The sequence below is a fragment of the Brachycentrus maculatus genome, unplaced genomic scaffold (genome assembly GCF_059751285.1).
Source record: "Brachycentrus maculatus isolate JH-2025_06_01 unplaced genomic scaffold, ASM5975128v1 h1tg000306l, whole genome shotgun sequence".
Lineage (NCBI taxonomy): Eukaryota > Metazoa > Arthropoda > Insecta > Trichoptera > Brachycentridae > Brachycentrus > Brachycentrus maculatus.
In genome coordinates this window covers 1,851,390-1,876,643 of record NW_028281056.1, presented here as the reverse complement: position 1 = coordinate 1,876,643, position 25,254 = coordinate 1,851,390, and the positions used below count along the sequence as shown (strand labels likewise).

Below are 25,254 nucleotides of genomic sequence, written 5' to 3'. Positions count from 1 at the left end.
TTAGCTAGCCAGAGCTAGGTCGCAAGCCCTGCAACGCTCTGAATTCTCTTCGTATAAAAATAAATGTTTCGTCTCCATTAAGACACGTATTACATCTTTTTTTTCGTTTATTTTTCATTTAATGTATATGTACGTGAGTTACTTTTTTCATCAACTGCCCAAGTGTGGGTAAAACATTTGAGAACACCTGGCTTCTTTCTAGAAAGTTGTTGACATACTTATAGGTCTGAGTACCCGCATATGCATACACTGGAAGAATTATAAAAAAATATTACGTACAAGACTACCATATGATTTAATATAATAAGCACTCGTACATTATTTAATATAATAGGTAGACGATGACGATGATATGTAAATCTCAACATCATCGTCTTATATTTTTCAAACAGTCTCAACAAGTCATAGCCCATTCAAATCTGAAGTATGATATTTGTTTAAAAAGCGTAAAGGTAGTGCCATTTCGTTAGTTTACTTTGAAATCATTCATTTGATTAATGGTTCCTATCAGTTTGACTCCGTGTGTAGTGGTGAGAGCGTTTGGCTGTCGTGTTGGAGGTCAAGGGTTCGATTCCAACGGTAGTAAGTGATTTATTCAATATTACCCTGGAACTGGAACTGATTACCTTGTCATCATGTAATTAATGATCAAAATAACACTGCTTTGAAACGGTACAGTGCCCTATGCAGTATTGAATGATTAAAAGGGTTTAAAAATATATAGAGTATGTTTATATTAGAACCATTTTTAAGTAATTTAATGTATGCTGTAAGTGCTAAGCAAGGATAGGAGTCAGAAGAAAAAAAAAATTCATATTTAAAATTAAAACATTTCTCTGGGATCTTTATAGTGGATTTTTTTATATCTCAAAATTTGTATAAAATTAAGTTATTTACGAGATAATAGGTTTAAATGACGGTGTATAACGTATTATTTAACTAGCTAATGAAAAAATCTATTTTTACTTTTAATGTTTAAATCGTGGACCAGATTTTAGTAAATTTAAGTTAATTAAGTCCTTTGAAATAAAACTTTTACCTGAGGTTGGCATAGAAGAGTATATATCTAATCTCAAATTCATTTAAAATCAAACTAATATCGCACTTATCTAATGTAACAAATACAATAATTTATAAAATTAAAGATTTGATGAAAATAAGGTACAAAAAATAATTATGAAATTTGAGTAATTTGAAATAAATTTTAATCACTTAATATTGTATAATTTTTATTCCGGTTCAAAGATAGGAAAATAGGATAATTAGCTATTTTTTACACTTTCTTTATTGTTGTGACAGCCTAAAATCATTTAAAAATTATGAATATAAATATCCAAATTGAAACAATTTTCCAGCGAAGATCGTTTAAAAGTTTCCTTTTTATTATATAACTGTAGCCGAGATGATAATATTATACGAAGCCACCTCTCCGATTAAACTGGGCAGAACGACTCGAGCTTCTTTCGATTTCATCGCAAGTTGTTTGGCCACAATTTAGTTTGTTGTTGGTTCGGCATCCACACGGAGTGGTCAGCTGTAAAGTGAAACTGCGTTGTAAACACGGCTTGTTCGCACAGCACGTGAATCGGCGGGAAACGAAAACGAAATCCTATCTGTCAAATTGAATTTAAAAACGCTTATATCGAGAGAAAATCAACAAGAAAATCTACTGTCAAATCGAACGTTATTTTTTTTAATCGCTAAATTCGGCGGGAAATTCGTACGAAAACTATCTGTCAAATCGAACTTGAAAGAAAAACATTTGAAAAAACCACTCAAATAGGCGGGAAATCACCCTGTCAAATCGAATACTTTTTAAATTGTGCCACAGAAAAAACATCGTGTATATTTTTATTAATAATCTATAATTCGACAACAATAATAAAAGTATAAAAAAAAACGGAACATCAATAATCTACATCAAGTGTAAAAATTAATTAATTTGTTACATCTTTTCTTGTGTTGTTTATTGTGAAATTTTAATTTATTCTTAACACTATGTTAAATTGATTTTTAAGAGCCGAATCTTCCGGATTTGTCGCATAAAATTAAAGAAAGTGGATATGCTCATTTGATTCGTTACATAAACTAGTGTTTTTAAAAAACGATTAAGTGATAGGAAAGTTTGATTTAAATACTGGGCGTTACGTCGATATTTCGTAATATTTTGTAATATTTAACGAAAATGTTCGCGAGGAGTAGCAGTTTACCGGGGATGTTTTTGGCATCTCTCATCCTTCTGACTGCGGGCCAGAGGACCTCCAACGTAAAGGACACCCCTGGTAGGTGGACTGAAATTTTATTTTTAGACATATTCAGCGTATTCGTCATTTTAGGGACGAACCGGTTTTACTCTCTGCATGATCGATTCTTGCGAAATAAAAAGTCAAAATTAATCCCTTACCTACCAGAATAAATATGCCCATATTTTGGTGTCGTAAAGGTTTCTAAAATATTTTATATGTAACAATGTTTTTGGATAATCCCATATTTCCTATTCTAATATGTCAATAATTGATGGTGGAAAGTAAGTCATTGGAATGACTTAATAATTTAAAAATAATTGAAATGAAAGGATAAATCGAATTGGTGTATTATTTTGATTCGTTGCATCCCATTACTCATAATAACATCGTCAGTAAAGAATCATTTTACGAATTTTTTTTAAATGAAAAATTGATATTAATACCATAGTACTTATTTTATATTACTTATTTTTAATACCATAGTATTAACAGAAAACTTTATACTGTGAATAAAAACGATTGTGCGGTTGATTTTTTTTAATCCCTATAATAAGCCGGAATTTTTTAAAAACAACGTAAACGAAATTTTGATTAGACAATAATTCGAAAAAAGGCAATAACAGCAATAGTACTAAAGATAACTGTCAAAGCGACTTTTCTTGAACGAGCGAGAGCATAAGAATGGAAATTTTATTTTACGTAACATTGATTTTTTAAGCATGAATGTATAATGATTGTTATTTACTAGAAAAAATATGATTTTAAATTGATAAGTGAATAATATATGGAATTAAGATCGGTCTAATCTCTTTTTCATGGGCTTTTCGTGACAAGGCCAATCTTTTAAAAAGAATACTGAAGACTGCCATGGATATAAGGTGATCAAAAATACCTTTCAGGATTTATATTTTAAGTATCTATATATTTCGTTTTTAAACACTACGGATTTGAATATTTGTGTCGCCTACTTTTAAAATCCGCCAGATCCAATTTTATAATATTTTAAAATAAATACTCTATAGGAATGCCAACTGTGGGTTTTGTATTTCAAAATCCGCTATATTCATGAATCTTGCCTTCTGACCCATATCGGCCAATCAGAGAGCGGGGATAAGTCAAAAATGAAGATGACGTCATTATCGGTTTGTATCTCGTGTTTTTTTTTTATAATACTGAAAAAAAAGGGAAAATTCTCTATTTCGTAATATTTTATCTAATGATAGACAAATCTTTGAAACATAAATGTTACCCGAAGAATTTGCATTTTTGTAAAATCGACTTACATGGATCTGGCGGATTTTGAAAGTAGGCGACACATTTGTCTTCAATGCATTTTTTGATGTGTGAAGATATTAATAAAATACAAGACAAGATCATAATATCTTTTTCAACCTTCGAAACGAGAGTTTTGTATTTTATTTTTATAAACACGATAATTTATATGAAGACGTTTCCATTGAAATTTTTAAATAATTAATATTCGAATGCGTTACAAATGGAAGCAATTAATTATATACATACAAATATTTTAATAAATGCACGTCCATACAAAGTTCTTTAGTTTCATTGCAAACCAGATGTATCTTGCATTATGTAAATTAATAGATATTACCAGAAATAGTTTTCAACGGTATCAACTTCGGGTATCGTAAATAACATATTGTATAGAGATAAGGTAAAACAAATTTATGAGGCGAATGTTAGTGGGCAAAAGGCAGAGGAAGACCGAGAAAAACATGGCACGATCAGGTATGCCAAATACTTGAAAGTGGTAAGGTTACGAGTCGTAACAATCGGCGGGTATGTATGAGGAGATGCATGAACGTGGAAGAGGCGAAGAATGTTTGCAAGGACAGAGTGGTGTTGCGCTCTATTCTCTCTGCCTACCCCTGCGGGGAAGCGGCGTGATGGTTAGTTAGTTTTTTTTATAGAGATAAATATTACAAAATTATAATCAATTACAAAATAAAAAATATTCTTCAAATGAAAAAAAATATGCCACCAAAAAACTAATTTTAAGGAAAATAATGATCCTTGAGGCCCAACGTGCGTTAAATCGCAACTTTTTTTTAAAACCTAGGTAACATGACGTAATTGAATGTTTTCCTTAAAAAACCCTTTAAGTATTAAGTTTTTCTTCGAAATAAAATTATAAAAAGTCATTGAAAGGTAAGGAGTTAAAACAATTTATATATTTTTTTTAATTATTAAATTTTATGAAATGGTACATACCTATAAGAAATGTGTGCTTTCTATTTTTTTTAATTTCTATCCATCTTACTAGATCAAGCGATAACAACGCCTGACTGGGTACAGGGTAGTATTATATCGCTCACTCCTTTCAAGAACGTCATAAATCAAAAAATTTGATTTTTCAGGAGAACGTTTTTAAAGTTAAAAAATATAATGCAATGTATTAAAAATAAATATCAAGCCACTTGTTGAACTTTTTATTGTACAATAGATCTTTTTAGGTAAAACCTGAAGGTTTTTTCTCCATTTAAAAACTATTCAGTAAATTTAAAAATATAATTAAACAATACCTTTTCTTCAAAATGCGAAAACAATACTTTCTGCCCTGTAGCGAGTAAATATTGAGCTAAAAATATGCCTCTTTTGCTGGGATATAGTACATTTTCTGGGCATTCCGAAAACACGGACAACTGAAAATTGACGATTTTTGATTTATGACGTTCATGAAAGGAGTGAGCGATATGTACAATATTTTGTTAAATGTGCACGAATTTCAACACGGAAAATTCAATAGCATGTTACCAAAATACTTAAGACTTGTGTTTTAATATCTTTCGTTTCATTATCATTAATTTACGTTTAGTTTAAATGTAAAGCATTTATCACTGTGTTAAAAAATAAAAATCTCATCAATTATTCGTTTTTTTAAAGACAATGTTACATCTATCATACAAAATTACATTCCGTTTCTTTTTGTTTAAAAAAAAACAACAAATTATCTTACTACGAAGTTTTTATCTCCATGTAACGTAATATGTCGTTACGGACGAGTTCAACAAAACCAAAATATGCTTTAATATAATGGCATTTATATTAATTAAGTTTCTTAGTTTAGTATTTTACATATTATTTGAAAAAAAAGTAATTTGTTTTGCAACCATGAAAAAATGATCGTGATCGCATAAAATAAATAATAGAAAAACATAAATAAAAATTAATGAATGCAATAATAGAGTTTTATTGAATACATTAATTGTTTTTTTTGTGTATGGTAGATGCACGATTCCAGACAAAAAATTGTAACAAAGTAAACGTATAATATATATATATATATATATATATATATATATATATATATATATATATATATATATATATATATATATATATATATATATATATATATATATATATATATATATATATATATATATATATATATATATATATATATATATTTATATACGCATAGTATTTTGAGTCAGTCCAAGACTTGTTTACAAATCGTGATTATCTCACATTAAGAGTTATTTTTTATAATTATTTTTGATATCTCAACATAGAGGAAGAAAAATATGGAATCACGGGTAGAATTGGTGAATGTTACACGCCTATCACGGTCGCAAGCCCTGTAAATGCCCAGAAATCCATATTCTTCTTCATCCACGTTGTCAACAATAATGTAATACATATATACATTTTTAAAACCCAATTTTAATTCTGGTGACAATAAACATAAAAAAGTTGAAGAAAGTACCGTATTTTAAATTGCCCGTTACTGACCTGTATTTACATATTATAATCTTTAGCATATAAATTTTTAATATATTACTTTAATGTTGTTGAAGGATCTGATATTTCAGTCCGTTACTGTATAAATGAACTTATTGCTTTTAAAAGTTGTTCAATTGTATTATTGCCTTAAGCGTTCAAGGATGATCCTACCCTAGAACAAGTAAACAAGTTTAATTTGTGCTCCTAAATAAACAACAAAAATAATAAAAAATAATTGGTTAAAAAATAACACGGAAAGGATGAACAACTAGGATGCATTTTTTTATCGATACGTTATTTATTATGTATTTATTCTTTAAAAAATGTATAAAAAAATATGTGAATAAAAGTAAGAGGATACGTTGTATATTATATGAATATCATAATAAAAATGTAACAAGAAAAAAAATAATATTAACCGTTAGAGTGCTTAGAATCGATATATCGACTCTGGTATACTTGCAAAAGCGCGACCGTCGATATACCGACGATGGGGCTAGTGTATTTTGATGGTCGATCTGGGAAATTCGTCAGTAAAATGTACATTTATATTTTTTTTACTATTTTTATGTGAAAAAAGGAAAAACATTTCATTTTAAACTATCGCCTTACTCGTAAACATTAAATTTGGTAGGCGACCGGCTGCGCAAGAGGCCACACGTCTCTCCACATCCAATTTTTTTTTTAAATTTGACAACCTGTATTGAATTTAAAAAAAAAGAATTATTACAAATTGTTTTTTTTAAACTCTTTTTTTAACACCATATATTTATTTCGAAGAAAATTTTTTAAAAAGCAACGAAAAAAAAAACTAAGCAACCTATGGCAACCATTTATTAGATTTAAGTTTTGTACTGACATTTCTTGGTGGAATCACATTTTATATAATAAATTAACAACTATATAGTTTTATTTCTCCATATTTATTATATTTGTGACCGGGTTTCGTTGTCACCGACATCATCACACTGGTTTGTCATTAAGTTGAGTTTATAGCACTATATACTATTAAAAGAGTTTAATAAAAATATATAAAAAGAATAATAGCTTTTTAAAAACTTATTAAATTTTCATAACTAAGTACACCGGAATTTCACGTTTTAAATGCTCAAAATTTAACGTGTTCATTCCCACAAATTGTTTTCATTTTGATTGCTTTTATGGTGAATAAAAAAAAACTAGTTTATTACCAAATTTAATTTGAACAGATCGGATACAAAATACAATTAATTGCAATTTAAACATATTATTTCTCACTAATAGTTTATTTACGAAGAATTGTTATTATTATATTCGCGTGTTTCGATTATAATTAACAAAATGACCTGGGAAGGTCAGGAAAAATATGTTTTGGTATTTTAGATAATTGGTAAAATAATATGTGAATAAAAAATTTGATCAGATAAACGTAATTATTGGATATTTGATATGGGAGTGTACGAATCATACAAATTATATTAAATTTAACTTAATACTGACATTTTAATTATTTTAAATGTTAATTGATGACCTTAATTTTTGTTGTAATGCGTGTTACATTACAGATGAAAAAAAATAATCACAATACAAATTTTGATACAACCAATGGTTTATTCAGGGAAAGGTTTTTCGCCTTTTTGTGTTATGTAATATTAGTTTGACTAATTGATTTTCCTATTACATTTTTAATGGGATGGTATTCGTTACTTTTTCTCAGTTAATATTTTTATTAGATTTATGTTTCGTACTGACATTTCTTGGTGGAACTGCATTTTATAGAATAAAATAGCAACAATCTAGTTTTTTCCAAATGAATTTTTATATATTTTTTACAGCATAATGTTTTTATTTTTCTCCAGCATAAGTGTGTGCTCTCAAATATACAAAGTGAGTACGCGATCGGCTGCCCAAAAAGCCGCACTTGCTGTCCGCGATTTTTTTAATAAATATTTTTCATATTATTTTTGACATCTCATCAAAGATGAAGAAGAATATGGAAGTCTGGGCATTTACGGGGCTGACGACCGTCATAGGCTGGTTTAAGTGATCACTTTACACACGTGTAACATTCACCAATTCTACCCATTATTGACAACCACACTATTCCCACTAATTCTTGGAAGTTCTGTATATATGAACCAATTTAGAAACCTTGTTCTTGAATCACTAGAACTTCACTAGAGACATCTATTGGTGAGATGTAAAGAAGCTTTTTACTAAGCAGAAACTCTTATATTAGTATTACAATTGGTGAATGTTACACGTGTGTAAAGTGATCACTTAAACCAGCCTATGACGGTCGTCAGCCCCGTAAATGCCCAGACTTCCATATTCTTCTTCATCTTTGATGAGATGTCAAAAATAATATGAAAATAACTCCTGTAATTGGAGATAATCCAGATTTTGTGAACAAGTATTTGGACACACTCAAAATGTTGTAAATATTTTTCATATGTTTTCTTTAAATACACCTTTACTTTTTAAAACCGTGTATTACTTTCGAAGATTAATTTCGACCGCCCATGTCTACTGTTTTATGTGCGTATTATATTTGCGAAAATAACTATTAACCGACCATTTTTAACCTTTATTTTTTCGGATACTTTATTATTTTATACTTATTTGAAAGATAATAATTTAAAAGCCACTTACCGTTAATTTAATCAGTTACTGACAGAATTATCGGTTTTCCTAAAGACAAAACAAAACCAATAACATTAAATCACAGAATATTGAGTCCGCCATTTAATAAACCGAATGGATTAAAGTATCTTTTTGTTTTATTTTAAATAATAAAATTGACGTAGAATTTAATGAATAATAATAACTTGCACGGTGATTTGTTTTCCTCCCAAATCATAATAATAGTTATTATCATAAAACCGCTCTTCGATTACTAATGACGCGCAGGTTATAATTTATGCGTTCAAGATGAAAAAAATATATAATTTAAGCTGTGGATCCTTGACATTTAAAAGCGAAGAATCCATGTACATTAGCCAAAGGAAAAGGTGATAAAAAATCTCTTCAACTATAAATTAACCTGTGTGTATCGTTTCTCATATTGAAGGAAACAAACGATAAATTCGTATCCGTACAATGGACGTCGTTATGGGGAATCGACGAATCACTATAGAGTAGTAAGCGCAAATCAGAAATGCTTTGAAGAATAAATTAGCTCTAGGACAAGTGTATTATATCTAAGGGGGTATATTTTTAAAGATATTTGTTTATATATATATATAGATTTAAAGAATGTTTTAAGAGAATTTTTTTTGTTTGTTTTTATACCATATATATATATATATATATATATATATATATATATATATATATATATATATATATATATATATATATATATATATATATATATATATATATATATATATATATATATATATATATATATATATATATATATATATATATATATATATATATATATATATATATATATATGTGTGTGTGTGTGTGTGTGTAATTCAACTGAGGTACGAAGAAGTCAGTAATCATGGTTTTGTAGCGCTTTCCATTGACCGTAACATTCTGGCCGGTATCGTCTTTAAAAAATATGGTCCAATGGTTACATTCTTTAAAATTCATATATCGTTATTGTGCAAAAAGATGTAAAATTAATTTAACAGTATTTAACATTGTCAAAAGATTTATTTTAAATGAATCTCACCCCGATCGGGGGTATAATACTATTAATTTCATTTAACATTTATTCGCTGACATAAAAAGTAATAAAATAATGACTCATTTATATAAATTACTATAATTTATACTGCGTGATAAATTTTTATATATCCTTTCACACCGACCACAATGTATCATAAAGCAATAGTAACATGCCCGCAATTGATTAAAAATATTATTATAATTTTATTAAAGAAAGTGTCGGTTGAACATATTGCTTACTGAACCACGGAATTTATGTAACATGTTATGGTTTTCAAATATGAATTTGCGGTTGCTTCAATGGCATTTTTGTCAAATAAAAACGTATTAGAAACAGCAATTTAGACCAAAATAATGTATCAAATTAACACTTCTTGCATGTGTAAAAGCATATTACCAAAGATCGAAATCAAAGAAATATTGTTTATATTTAATGTGATGGTAAAATGCTTTGCCGTTATTTGTTGCCATTATGACATTGGAAGTATATTTTCCGGTGGAGTAATAAGTAAAACCAGTCAATTTTGTATTTCAGAAATGACTCAATACATTTCAAAATAAATCACTTGTATTAGACCTTTTTGAGATTATTAATGTAAATACTACTACTTTTGAGAACTAAAGATGATATCATCAGCTGGTGAAAATACTAACTGGTTTATTGAATTTTGTATTTGTTAAATGATAATAATGTTAGTAATGGATTCAATATCAATCAAGATATGTCACATAGCTCATTTATTTGTCTTGTATTTTCTAAATAGGACATCACTAATCTGACCTACGAAAATTATTGTCAGCAGCATATCTTCTTTTGCACATTCTGTTTTCAATTTAAATCTTTCTTTTTCTAAAAAATGTTATTCAAATTAATCTTAACACGAAATGATGTTTAAATATCGATTATTACGTTGACATTATCTGCAAACATTTTCTATTTCGAGGCCAATTTTATGAATACTCGCAGATAGGCATGTACAATACTTGTTTTGGTTGTGAAGAATTTGTATCACGCGTCTTGATAAGGCGATTGAATTTCTCATTTCCGTAAACAAATTCGAAATTTGTCGTCTAAAAATAATTATCTATAAATAATATTGTACACTACGTTACGCGTTCAATAAAAGCACACTACTATATATATATATATATATATATATATATATATGTATATATATATATATATATATATATATATATATATATATATATATATATATATATATATATATATATATATATATATATATATATATATATATATATATATGTATAAATAATTATTTATAAATATATATATATATATATATATATATATATATATATATATATATATATATATATTTAATATATTTACTTTTCTAATACAATTTCTATACATTTCTACTTGCTAAAATCTTATAATTTTAGATAACGCTAAGTCTCTTAAAAAAAACTGAGCTCTTGTGCTTGGAGAAGGGCTTTTTTCTTCTGTATATGTTTATCGTGCTCTTTTTGAGAGTGTCTTTTATATTTTTAATTTCTAAAGGGAAGCTGTTGAAATTTTTTTAATTTTGTAATTTTGTTGTATGTTTTTTTTGTAAATAAATTAAAAATATAAAAGACACTCTCAAAAAGAGCACTGTAAACATATACAGAAGAAAAAAGCCCTTCTCGAAGCACTAGAGCTCAGTCTCTTTTTTGAAGAGGCTTAGCGTAACTAAAATTATAAGATTTTATCAAGTAGAAATGTATAGAAATTGTATTAAAAATGTAAATATATTACACACACACACACACATATATATATATATATATATATATATATATATATATATATATATATATATATATATATATATATATATATATATATATATATATATATATATATATATATTTGCTTAGATTATTTATAAAAGAGACAGATTTAAGTTCCTTTTTCATTTAGCACATGATCGCTAGCTTTTTACTTTTTTACTGTGTCATCTTTTTTATGTTTAAGTTTTAATTTAAAAATAAAAATAAAAATAAAAATGCTCACTGAGAGTCAAGTATTTTTTTTTTGTATTTAAATAAAGTTTTTTGTATTTTGTATTAACTAATTATACTTAGAAACCTATACCCTTATACTCTGTACTATGACTATTTATTTTGTATACCCACACACAGGCCATGCCTTTGTGGGATCTTTTTTTGTATTAATTTTTATTTTTTATAAATATTTTTTGTTTTTGAATTTATGTAATGCAAAAGAATTTTAAATAAAGAAAAAAAAAAAAAAACAATCTGGCGTTACTTTCGTTCTTAATCTCCCCTACGTGTAATTGGAATTGTACGTACATCTAAATTAGTATTTTTATTAGTCAGTAACTCATCATCACTACAGTCAATATTAAACATAATATTTCCAAAATGCCATAAATCATTTTTTTCAAATAACAAAAAACAATTGATTGCATCCTAGAAACATACTGGTCAATAATAATTGGTACGGCGGAGATGAGTTATGTTTGATCAGTAGGAAAATACCAGTTTTGGTGTAACCATTCTATTAAAGTGGTTTTCTTAACCTTATGTTACACCGAGGTACGTCAAGGTCGTTAAGGGGTCGAAGCATAGCGTATTTTTATATTTTTTTTACCATAACTTCACACACATTCATTCATTTGTTAGATCTACACTAAATATTTTGTACTGATCTTTGTTTCTGTGGTTAACTATATTTGGCTTGTTTAATGTATATTTTTTGATTGTTACGTTTTGCACAAGTTACTGTTGTTTACCCGAATTAAAAAAATGCAACTTTCTTTTCTTTTATCTAAATCCATAAACAATTATGAAAATGATTTTTTTCTTACAACATTGTTTTTGCATTGATCACATAAGTTTTCCTTCAAAATTATTATATGGTTATGAAAACAAAAGAGTTATTATTTTTTTTCTACATATATATTTAAAAAAAAAAAAACAAAAAAATATCAAATATACTTGTACCTACATACATTCTATAAAAAAACTTTAGTCTAAAATTTAGACTAAGCTTCACATACGGTATTTTAAAATGATGCAGAATGCATCGAAACACGTATTTAGATTTTGAGCTCACAATAGATTTTAAGAAATAGTGGTATTTATCAAGTAAAACTTCAATTAAAAATGGATAGACGGTATCACAAAGAATCAATCGATGAAATCATTTGTAATATTTACAGTATGAAGAAAATTACCAATTTTTAATAATACTACGTTAATAGACTTTACTCTCTGAAATCTATTGTTTATACATTTTTTGCAGATATTTTTTATTTGTAAGTATATGGTGAATTAAATACACATTAAAATACTACTTTTTGATCCGCCTTAAGAAAATTTCCGTGTTGAATAAATACTGTTAAACAATTTAGTAAAAAGTTAAAGTTACTTATCTAGGAAATTATCTATTGCATACAACTGTTTGTTATTTTAATCGGCTGTAATTGCAAGAGATTGATGCAATTCCAACACAGTGACTGCAATCTAAGTTTTTAAAAGCAACTCCTTTGACACCAATGTATTTTAGTTTATTTAAAATATATAATTATCTATCTCAATCCAACCTTTTTATTCGGTGATATGTTCACCTACTTCTTCCTTGCTCCATCCCAACTTCTTCTTCTTCTTAGTCTTCGTAGACTGTTGGGGTCAGTTCTCCTTATCTTCAGGTTGTAGGTCCTTCTATCACAGAGGTTCCCAAACTCTTTCATCTCGTAGACCCCTTGCCTTACCTGATATTGATTTTTATCAAATTCATTAACTTCAAATGTATTTTTGATAGCCGGTATATGTAGTGTTACTCACTTTGAACCACACATGTTAGGTTTTATACATTTATATTTTAAATTCAAATTAAAACATAGACCCCTTGCAAGTTGTCATAGACCCCTGGGGGTCGATATAGACCACTTTGGGAATCACTGTCTATCATATCTACGGCTTCTACGTAAAGTGCTCTGCAAATCTGTTACTTTACAGGAGAGAGCTTAGAAGATTTTTTCAACGTATTTTTTAAAATTAATTAACGGTTTTGATCTGAAATTCTAAACTAGTATTATACATTCAAATACATGATAAAATAATGTTTTAAATCGTTTTAAAACTTTAAGCGTTGCCAAAATTAAGTAGTTAGCGTTGTGGGAGTTCAGTTCATTGCGAAAATTCGATGTAGATGGCGTCTTATACGCCTGAAAACTAGGTGTAATTTATTTTATATTTATTTTTTGTTTGTTTACCATATATTCGTAGATAACGGTTAGTTGATAACATGCACCAAATATCTCAAAATGAGCAAAAATGTAGAACCTTTACATAGGGCACGTCGATATACGTCACCTAGGTTATGCCTTCGAATCATGCTATCTATCTGCAGCATCCATGAATTACAATATGGTCAGGTTCTCTACAACCCACGCCCATACCATATCAATTGTCTTTCCTCTACCTTACTATTGATATCAGTTACACCATTAAAACTAAAACATTTTCTACCCTATAAGGTAGAAACTGTATAAAAAAAAGTTTTGAAATTAAAATAAGTGTTCAAGCATGAAAGTGTTAAATTCCTTGGTTTATGTAAATTTCAATGGGTTTTCTCATTGAGCGATTACGAATCGGTTAGAGATTGTCTCGACACTAAAAAAAAAATAACCAGTTAAAATAGTCGAGACCCTTAATTACTTTAAATTATCAGTTTTATACCACCTTCTCAAGAAATTCTCTTTTTTGCGATTTTTCCATCAAAGAACTTTTTAATATTTTAAAAATTCAATGGCAACGTAATTTTGATCTGTAATCTTACTCTTTTCCCCTTTTTTTCCCCCCCGTCCCTCTTCCAGGTATTTTTATTAAATTACAAATGTGAAATTTTGTAACTGGAATGTTACAAATACCTGTTTAATGTTAGTCAATGTTATGAATTTAACTGTGGTGTTAAATTTCCAAAGAAGATAAAAGAATAATATAAAATAAAATAATAATACATTTTTCACTTAACATAACATGAAAAAATCGTTCACAAGATTTAAATATTTAAAATTTGTCAAAAATCATACACCCTTATTAAAAAAAAAAATCAGTTAGTGATTTCGATTGTGGTAATGTCCTCTTATATATTCGATATATCATAATACTATTACTACTACCATCACTCCGTTTCTCCGCAGGGATAGGCAGAGAGGATGGAACGCCACACTCTTCCGTCCTGACATACACTTCTAGCTTCCTTCACATCCATACATCTAGTCATACATGCCCTCCGATTACGTTTGATTTTGACACCACCAGATTTTAGGTTCTGATTGGTCGCGCCAAGTCTTTTTCGGCCATCTTCATCCTTCTCATATTCGCCAAATTTGCTTTCTTAGTCATTCTCTCGTTATCCATTCGATTCACACGTCCAATATATCATATATCTATTAAAATATAAAATTGATGGGGCTGTTAACTATAGTTAGCCTCCGTGGTGTAATGTTTGGCATGTTTAGCTACCGTGCTGGAGATCCCGGGTTCGATTCCCAGGGGGGGAGGGTAAAAATAAATTTGAGAGAATTTACAGCATGATATTTATTCAATATTACCCTGAAACGCAGGAGTGATCACCCTGCCTTCATGTACGTAACGAACAATATATCACTGCGTCAATACGATGCAGTGCCCTATGCACCATTGGGTGCGGATGAGGGTTAGTAGAAAAAGAAGTTGAAAATAGGTTGAAAATTAATACAATGTAAAAAAAGTGAAAAGCCAAATGAGATTTAACGATGAAGAGAAATCAATAGATAATTAATTGTATGTAAGAAAGATAGAATTGATTTATTTCAACTTTCACTCAGTCCATTTTTAATGCGTCATAAAAACAACCTAAAAAAATACGTAATTGATTGACTTCTTGACAATATTGTAACAGTTACATGCTTTATAATATTTATTAATTTGGTGTTAACTATTAAGGATAACTTAATGATTTTAATATAGATATGAAACACTCGTATAAGACCATTTTTTTGAGTTTATTAACGTAAATGCGACTAGTTTCCAGACTACAGATATTCTCATAAACAGGTGAAAATAAATTATGTTTGTCTTAACCTTTCCCGTGGAAATCATACAAAGATTATACGTGATTCAAAGCAGGGTACCAAAAGACCCAACTTCATATTTGTATGGAAATCGTAGTACGCGACTCGTAACTCAGAGTCACAGAGTCAGAGATTCCATGTCCATTCCAGCGCGCAGTCGAGCACCGACTAAGTGGGAGGCTGGAAATCGGATCAAACGAAAGCGGAGTAATATTATTGTCTCGCTCTCTTTGTGGCAATACACATTTATTAGAGTGAAAGAAATAACATGTCGATAGCAGACAAAAAATAACGTCCTTGTATATAAGTACGTAGAACTTGCGGTATCGACTTATTGTGCTTTAAAAAAAAACAATACTTTGAAACATTTGCAGATTGAAAATAAAAGAGGGAAAATTTTCTTTTATATTATTTTTGATATTACAAAAAATATGGAGCAAGTAGCTCTTATATTACTAAAGTTATCAGATTTAAATTCATATATGGGAGATTTTAATCCCCCTGTTCGAGACGGCTAGGTAAATCTATTTCCCCATGTTTTAAAATACCAATGGTGATTTTTTTTGCGAAATCCAAAAATATCTACGTTATTCCATTTTACTATACGAGAAAATGTTAATAAATTTTACGACGAAAAATCCTTATGAATTTCGCTGCATATCTAAAAACTGTTAATTAGAAACAAAGTATTTAATAAATTCAACATAATTCTTATTTATTTTCTCTAGTTTTATATCTGACACTAAAAATTAAACTAAGACGTTTTAAAATTTATACCAAAAGATAATAAATAATGCAAAACCGCTTGTGAGATTATCTTCATTATCAGTATTTCGTATAAAAAATTACGCCAATGCCACAAAGATATAAATATAATTTATTATGTTTTTAAGTGGTATTACATAAAGTCAACGATGAAAGAGAGTGTTTTATGACCATACCACAAAGTTAACAATGTTTTTAACATACAAAATATAATTTACTATTTTTTTTTCATTCAAACCCTTATCCGCACTCAATGGTGCATAAGGCCCTGCATCATATAAACGCAGTGTTATCTTGATCGTTCACACATGAAGAAAAGGTGATCAGCCCTCCGCTTCAGGTACCAGTCCGGGGTAATATTGAATAAATATTAGAGTGAAAAATCACTTAAATTTATTTAACCCCACCCTGGGAATCGAACCCGGGACCTCCAGTACGGTAGCCGAGCGTGCTGACCATTACACTACGGAGGCGGACAAAATATAATTAATATATAAAAATATATCAAAATACAAAATATAATTAATTAAATAATACTGGTTGCAAAATACGAAATGCAATGTTGATTTCGATAGTTCTATGACTTTCTATAATGCAATTAATCCCCGAATACGCAAACTTCCTTTATTGCACACTAAATCTAAAAAAACAATACAAATCGTGATTGGATTCACCCATTTTGTCGTGACAAATAAAACCCCAGAAATGCAAGCCGACATTTTGAGATGAACAATCGTTTATTATTGTGAAAATTACATTTCAAAAAATGTGAATTTGTTATGGCTATATTTTGCCTATTAACCCATTGCGCCACTATTCAAGACGACACAATTTGTTTATACAACACACGTTTTAATTTTGACACATTTTCATTACAATAACATTTTTACACACAAAATAAAAATGGTAAAACATAAAAGCATTTTTTTTGTTGTGCGTAAGCTAGATATAGTACCTATACTAGATATATTTAACCGAAATATACCCATTTATGTAATTTTTATGAATAAAGTTATTGTCTTTGTTTTGAATATTGAAATCATTAACTTTGTGGATCATTTTGATATATTATTTCGAGAAATAAAAATACTTTGCGCTTTGATCCACTCACATGTGAGTGGATCAAAACACAAAGTATTTTTATTTCTCGAAATAATATATAAAGTTATTGTCATTTAGTTTGAATGTAAAAAAATTCATTTAAAAAACCAACCGGTTAATCGCCGTCTTTGTGTTGCAATGGGTTAAGAGGAACTCGCAAATATTAATTCATTAAGTGATTGGCTGCGCGAGAGGCGTGACGTGTCTCGACGCACATTTCTTTTTTAGAATATATATTATTTTATTTTAGTATTTTAAATACTTGAAAGTGGGTATGTATGGAAAGATGTAATGTGGAAGAAGCGGAGATTGTGTGCAAAGATAAATTGGTGTGGCGTTCTATTCTCTCTGCCTATACCTGCAGGGAAGCAGTGTGAGCGTTAGTTAGTTAGCTATTTTTTTAGAATATGCATTGGAAGTTTTTAAAGAATATAAATATGATATGATATGAGAATGTTGAAATGTCAAAAAAAGTAAAAATGATGATGTGGAGAAAACCCGGATTTGTGAACAAGTAGCAATTATTGTCGTTTTTATTTATTAAAAATAATACAAAAAAAAACATGGAAGCTAATTCTATTTTAAATTGAATGGATTTTAAAACAGCTTTTATAATGCTATTTTTATTTTACTAATAAAATGCATTCGACCGGTTTTAAATGGACATATGACGGGATATTTAAAGAATTTTGCGCCAAGTCAAACCTATAAATTATTAGAATCATCTACACGCCTTTTTTTAGAGGAATTAATTTGAATTTTGTAAAAAATTTGCACATATAATAGCTGTAATATAATATTTCAAAGGACACAAATAACGATTAATTATATAAATAACCTCTCACATATTGTCAAACAAGTTTGGTGTCTTCGTTATTACAGCCCATTTGACTCAGGTGTGTGGTAAAGGGTTTATGTTTCATCTATTGTCTTATTTTCTTCTCTTCTTCTTCTTAATGTAGGCCTTGTGTCTTGTTTTTAAGAGGGATTAGCCTCCTGTGATGTCGATTCCCAGCTGTCAATCTATTTCTTTCTGTCTGCCTTGGGCTTGGTCGTGCAGTGTAATGTGGGTGAGTCTGTCTGGATTCCATTCTCCTCACAACTGCATACCATTGTCTTCTTCGTTGCCTTCCCCACCTAACGACATCTCCGATCTCGCATATTTCTCTTATCCTTGTGTTCCTTATTCTATCTCGTAGACTATTGCCAGATATGCTCCTTAGAATCTTTATTTCTGACGCGCGTCAGACTCTTAGCGCGTTTTTTTTTGTTACTGTGGTGTCCGCTATGCATTCGATCCCATATGTCACACACAGTTTTTAAACATTTAATTTTATTTCCGATAACGATCGGAAATAAAAAGTGTGACATAAAGATGTCAGAGTTTTTCCACATAAAAATTTTCATCCTGAGAGACTGCAACCTCGTTTACATTTTTATTTATTGAGAGCTGTCACACCGCAATTCGAGATCTGATACAGAAGTATCTAGGTTTTCTGACAGACCTTCTCATGCAAAGCAATTTTGACAGGTCGTAACCTCTCTAAAAAATACCCAGAATCTTATATTTTTCATCATCTAGTCGAGAAATCAATATAAATAACTCCTAAGTATAGGCAAACACAGAGTTTGTAAAAGATTTGGACACACTCAAAATATGATGATAATCTAGTGTCAGATATAGTAATAAATATCAAATAAATGACTGCAAATTGTGAACTTATCTTAAGGGTGTACTCTCAAATAAACGAAGTCATTACTGCGCGATAAGCAACTCCATTTTTTTAGAATACGCATTAATTTGGAAAAAAATATTTTTATATTTTTTTATTAACTCCTTATCTTTCAATAACTCTTTTATTTTCAAAACTGTATATTTATTTCGAAGAAAAACTTGTACTTCCATTACAAAAAAGGGTTTTAAGCAATAAATGCAATCACGTAAAATGTTACCTGAGTTTAAAGAAAATTAAGTTGCGGGCTTTTTGATTATCCCACCTTGAAAATAGATTTGATTTAAAGCACACCACTTTTTGAGAGAATTTTTTTTTATCTAGCATTTGTTTTATTATAACGTTGTTTTATTTTAGTAAAAAATATAATGAAATCACATGTCAGCATAAAAATGTTAAAAAAAAACATTGTTTATACTTTTGTGAATTATTACTTTAATATTAGCTGTTGTTAGTCATGTCCGTTCTCTTAAAGAAAGGTCAAAATGCTTTGAGAATATATTTATTTAAACGTTTTACCTAAATAAAATTAAAACTAGCGGAAAAACCGCTAAGCAATAAATTTCCACTGAAATATTCTGCATTCTCAAAAGTTATAATTATTTTAAAAAAAAAAAACAAATATTACTAGTAGGTACTTTTTTATTTTAAAACATTTAACCTTCATGGGAATAAAATTGTGCATTTCATATTATTTTTTGACATCTTATCAAAGATGAAGAAGAATGTGGAAGTCTGGGCATTTACGGGACTGATGACCGTCATAGGCTGGTTTAAGTGATCACTTTACACACGTATAACACTCACCAATTCTACCCATTATTGACAACCACACTACTCAAATTCTCGGAAGTTCTATATATATGAACCAATTTTGAAACATTGTTCTTGAATCACTAGAACTTCACTAGAGACATCTATTGGTGAGATGAAAAGAAGCTTTTTATTGAGCAGAAACTCTTTTATTAGTATAGGAGGTCCGAATCCTGGATTATAATCACACACATGAGAAACGCCAGAAAATATCATTTTCATTTTTTATTATTTAAGCATGAAAAATTTTATGCATTTTATTTTAATCCTTGATTTTTTTTAGATGGGATTTGTATTTTTTTATTTACCGCGCTTATTATGTACAAGGTTTATAGATCATTAAGTGCATTTTTGTTTCTTCTAGTGAAAAAATGTTTTATTTTAATATGTGTTGGGAACAGGAGGGACAATCCATTGTGGGCTAATCAGGAACTTCTCAGCTTTTGCTCATTGCTGGGAGGAAACCACGTAAAACTCCTCAGGAGAAGGCGGACTGTTGACTGTCGTCAACAGACCTTGTATTAAAAATTGAAAAAAAAAAAATTGACATCTCAACAAACATGAAGAAGAATGTTGAATTCTAGGCATTTACAGGGCTGATGACCTCTCATAGGCTGGTTAAGTAATAACTATACACAGCATTAATAATTCCACAAATGATTGACAACCACACTACTAAAATTCCGGAAGTTATATTTATGCTTCAAATGAAACCTTTAAGACAAACAAAACCAAAACAAACAAGTGATTTATTTCGCATTACCCATGACTGGTACCTAAAGCGCAGGTCTAATAAACTTTCCTTTATGTATTTACGATAAGGATAACACCACTTACTTACGATGCACAGTGCGAATAAGGGTCTGAGAAAGATACAAGCACTACATATACCATCTGTGTGAACCTGCCCACATCTTTTATTCTTAAGACTAGCGAGTTAGTCGTCAAGTTGGCAAGCCAGCGCGGTGCGCTGTCATAGTCTGTACGCGCGATGTGTACTCAAGACAAGATTTTCAATACTACTTTGAATCATTAGTACTACATTAAAGATATTCATTTTAAATTAATGTTTTACTTAGTAAATACCACTTTAAATAGTGGTATTTACTAAGTAAAACATTAATTAAAAATGGATAGATATTATTACAAAGTGACTGCCGAATCAATTAATGAAATTATTAAAGATATTCTTAAAGTTTTTTTATAAAATAAAATGTAACGTCCAATTTGATTTGTATAACGTCCAATTCGAAGTGATAAACCTGTAACAGTTATCAATATTGAGCAGTGTCAAATTTCCATAGCAACCAATAAAAACGTTTTTTGATGAAAAAAAACGAAAATGGTTAAGAACTGTGAAATTTATGATGTCTTGATTACTGTATTATCATAATATATTTTTTATATTTTTAAACCAGTTTTGCAGCAAAATTATTTGACATCCTCGGCTACGGAATTTCACCTTCAACTCTCTATCAGACGTATCAATTTACGACGGTCAGCGAATTTACTACCTACTTATGCAGTATCTAGTACCACTCCGTTGAAATACCAGCGATTGTTTCCATATCGCCTTTCAAATTGCGCATTTCCATTTAAGTTATACGAGCAACGGAATGCCAGAATGCAACGACGGGATGTTTGCGACCCACGACATAGTGGAGGAGAAACCCAGATTTGGGAACAAGGATTCGGACACATCTAAAACGTTTTGACACCTTATAATAAAATACAATTTCATAATTTTATCTGACAGTCACCCAACGAAAAGATGATTTTTCCAGTGTCAAGTCTTATTTTTATTTACAAACAATAATAATGTCTCCTTCTTGGTGTAGGCCTTGTGGCCTGTTTTTAAGATGGATTAGCCTCTTTTGGTGGTCTGTCCGTGAGTTGTCCGTGCAGTGCGATGTGGGGGAGTCTGGATGGTTCTATTCTCCTCACACGCGCAAGCCATTGTCTTCTTCGTTGTCTTCTCCACCTAACGACATTTTCGATGTTGCATATTTCTCTTATCCTTGTGGTCCTTATTCTATCTCGTAGACTCTTGCCAGATATGCTCCTTAGAGTCTTAATTTCTGATACTCTTGGCGCATTTTTTGTTACTGCGGTGTCCGCTCTGCATTCGATCCCATATTTCATGATGGGTTGCAGACAAGTTTTATATATTTTGATTGCGCTGTCAGGGTTTTTTCATATAGAATTTTAAGCATCCTAAGATGACTGCAGCCTTGTTTACTTGCCCCATCACTTCATATCGTAGATCCGTTTGACCACACTGGTCCACACCTAGATATAAAATTTCCACCTCTTCCACGCCATCCACAGTCAAGCTACATCCCACTGGGATCCATTCCAAAAATCATAATTTTGATGCGTTTATTTTTATTTTAGTGATTGTGACCGCAATTCTAGAATTAGGTTCAGAAAGAATGGTGGATACTTGGGTAGGGAGTTGATTTCCTGCCTGTTTTAGGCTGTTTAGGAAGTTTTCCTTTTCTGTTGTGAGAAGATACTGGAATAAAGTGTGGTTTGCATCCCCTATATCTTGTCCACATTCGCAATATGGTGATGTGACGCACTTTATCTTATAGAGATGCACAGGCAGTGAGCAGTGACCAGACCTTAGCCGACATAACATCGAGTTAGAAGATCTAGATAAAGATTAGTTCCAGTATCATAGTTTGAGTTGTTCAATAGTTCTCACGTGGAAATAATGATATCCGCCATTAAATAAATAAGTAAAAAGGTGTACTTGATTCTGAAAAGGGTAAATCCTGCATATGCAGTACGTTTCAAAAACATTTGTGCTATCCATTCTCGCAGCGATATGATCAAGTAGGATGTTTAAAACGGCTGATTTATGTATTTGTATAGATCGGTGTACCGGACTACTTTTATCTGTTGAGACATAATATCGTAACTAGTGCACGATGTGTGAACAGGATAACCTCTCCGCCAGTCTTAGCCAACCATCTCATGGGCGAATCCTTAAAACAGGTTTAACGATCCGTTTTTACATAACGAATTTCTTTTAAACGTATCGTCTGAGCAATAATGTTTGCATGTCGAAAATAAAACCCTGTTTTTTTTTGCGAGGTACTTTCTTACAACTTTCAATGTACTTTTATCCAATGGAAAATATTTTGAGAGGTATCTGTCTCTTTGAAAAATGATTGGTCCGTATTTCCATTTAAATTTAATGAGTAAATATTTTCCTGAATTTATTTATTAAATATTAAAGTCAAACACTGATTTTTAGAGTTTACTAAATTGTATTTCATTATTAAAAACACATATTTTTTTTTGAGAAAAAACAACTTTTACAACATTTTGAGTGTGTCTAAATACTTGTTCACAAATTTGGATTTTCTCCACATATGAGTTATTTTTACATTTTTAAAAACTCTACAAATATGGAAATTTCAGTAGTGTTATTCTCAATCATGGGTAGAATGGTGAATGTTGCACATGTGTTAAGTGATCACTTAACCAGGTCAGAAACCTAGACTTACATATTTAAATTTCTTAAGGTAAAAAAAACAGCAATTTAATATTTATTACATAATAAATTTAAGTAACTACGATTTTTAAATTAAGATTTTTTCATTTAAATGTAGATATTAGTTCAAAAGATATAGTTTTTTTTGTCGAACGCAATTTCGCGGGCTAAAATAAAATAATAGCCGGCGTTCATGTCGAATTTGGTTAAAAATACTCCGATGCAGTTGTCATAAAATTGAAAAGGATTTTATACATGTTGCATTAAAATAAATATGTACAGATTGTATAAATGTTGGAATAAAATGAAATAAAAAAGATTTTATGCATGTTGGAATAAAAATAAAATAAGAAATATTTTATAGATGTTGCGATAAAATAAAATAAAAAACATGTTATAAAGGGTCCGCCAAATAACTTTTTTTTTTTGAAAACAGGGCGCAAAACATCGAGTGTAGCTTCGGCTGTGTGGCACGTAGCGCCGTCCTGTTGAAACCAAATGTTGCCAATATCCTCCTCTTCAATTTTTGTGAACAAAAATCCGTTCAACATGGCCCGATAACGATCGCCATTGACTGTAACGGCCACTCCTTGCTCATTTTCAAAGAAAAATGGCCCAATTATGCCTCTGGACCAAAATCCGCACCAAACAGTGACTCGTTTTGGGTGTACCGGCTTTTCAATGTATGCGTGCGGGTTTTCTGTGCCCCAAATACGACAATTTTGCTTGTTTACATACCCGCCAAGATCAAAATGAGCTTCATCCGAAAAGATGATTTTTTTGGCAAAATCGGCATCTTCTGTAAGTCGATCGCAGGCCCACTCAGCGAAGCGAAAACGCATTGGATGGTCAGTTGGCTTCAACTCCTGAACCAATTGGACTTTGTATGGCGTCATACCAAGGTCTTTATGCAAAATTCGTCTCAATGATGTCTCCGAAATGTTCAATTGTTGAGAACGACGGTGAATTGATGTTGATGGCGCTTCACGCACACTTTCTGCCACAACATCGATATTCTCGAGTGTACGCACTGTTTTTGGCTTTTCACGCTTTGGTTTATCGATGAGGTTGCCAGTTTCTTTCACTTTTTTCACAAGATAACGAACATACGGAGCTGACGGTGCTTCTCTTCTTCCAAAAACCGTACGCAATTTTCGCACACATTCTGCAACATTACCATGATTTTCAAAGTAATGTCGCAATATTTCCCAGCGTTGTTCAAGCGTATACACAACCATATTCGCTCAGCGGAAGGATAAAACTAATTATCTGTCAAATCAGACATGAGCTAAGTGTTACCATTCACGAAATAAGCACTAGTTGAAAAAAAAAACTTTAGATGGCGGACCCTATACATGCTTGAATAAAATAAAATAAAAAAGATTTTATTATGTTGCAATTTTAGAAGTAATATTGTTTCATCATATATGTATTTTCTATGGTACTCTTATATTCAATAACGTGGGACTATCCACTCCTGATTTTGTTCGATCGTGACTGCTAAGTGCGTTTAATGGTAACTCTATGGTAATAATGTTATGTTATGTTATCCTCTTTGTACAAGAAGTAATGCAACTACATAAAATATT

General features: G+C 30.0%; 1 protein-coding gene across 3 annotated transcripts in view; it reads left to right on the top strand.

Moving 5' to 3' along the window:
* Nucleotides 1-1,425: 1,425 nt before the first annotated feature.
* The window catches only part of tfc (Brevican core protein triforce), a 158,003-nt gene continuing 134,174 nt past the window's right edge, over nucleotides 1,426-25,254 (top strand). Inside the window, exon 1 of one of the 3 annotated variants that reach the window (XM_088267821.1) lies at nucleotides 1,426-2,282. In XM_088267821.1, coding sequence (XP_088123947.1) covers nucleotides 2,186-2,282 — 97 coding nt within the window. In that variant the 5' untranslated portion in view covers nucleotides 1,426-2,185. The remainder of the gene's footprint in view (nucleotides 2,283-25,254) is intronic. The other 2 variants (XM_088267822.1, XM_088267825.1) reach the window with 2 other exon arrangements.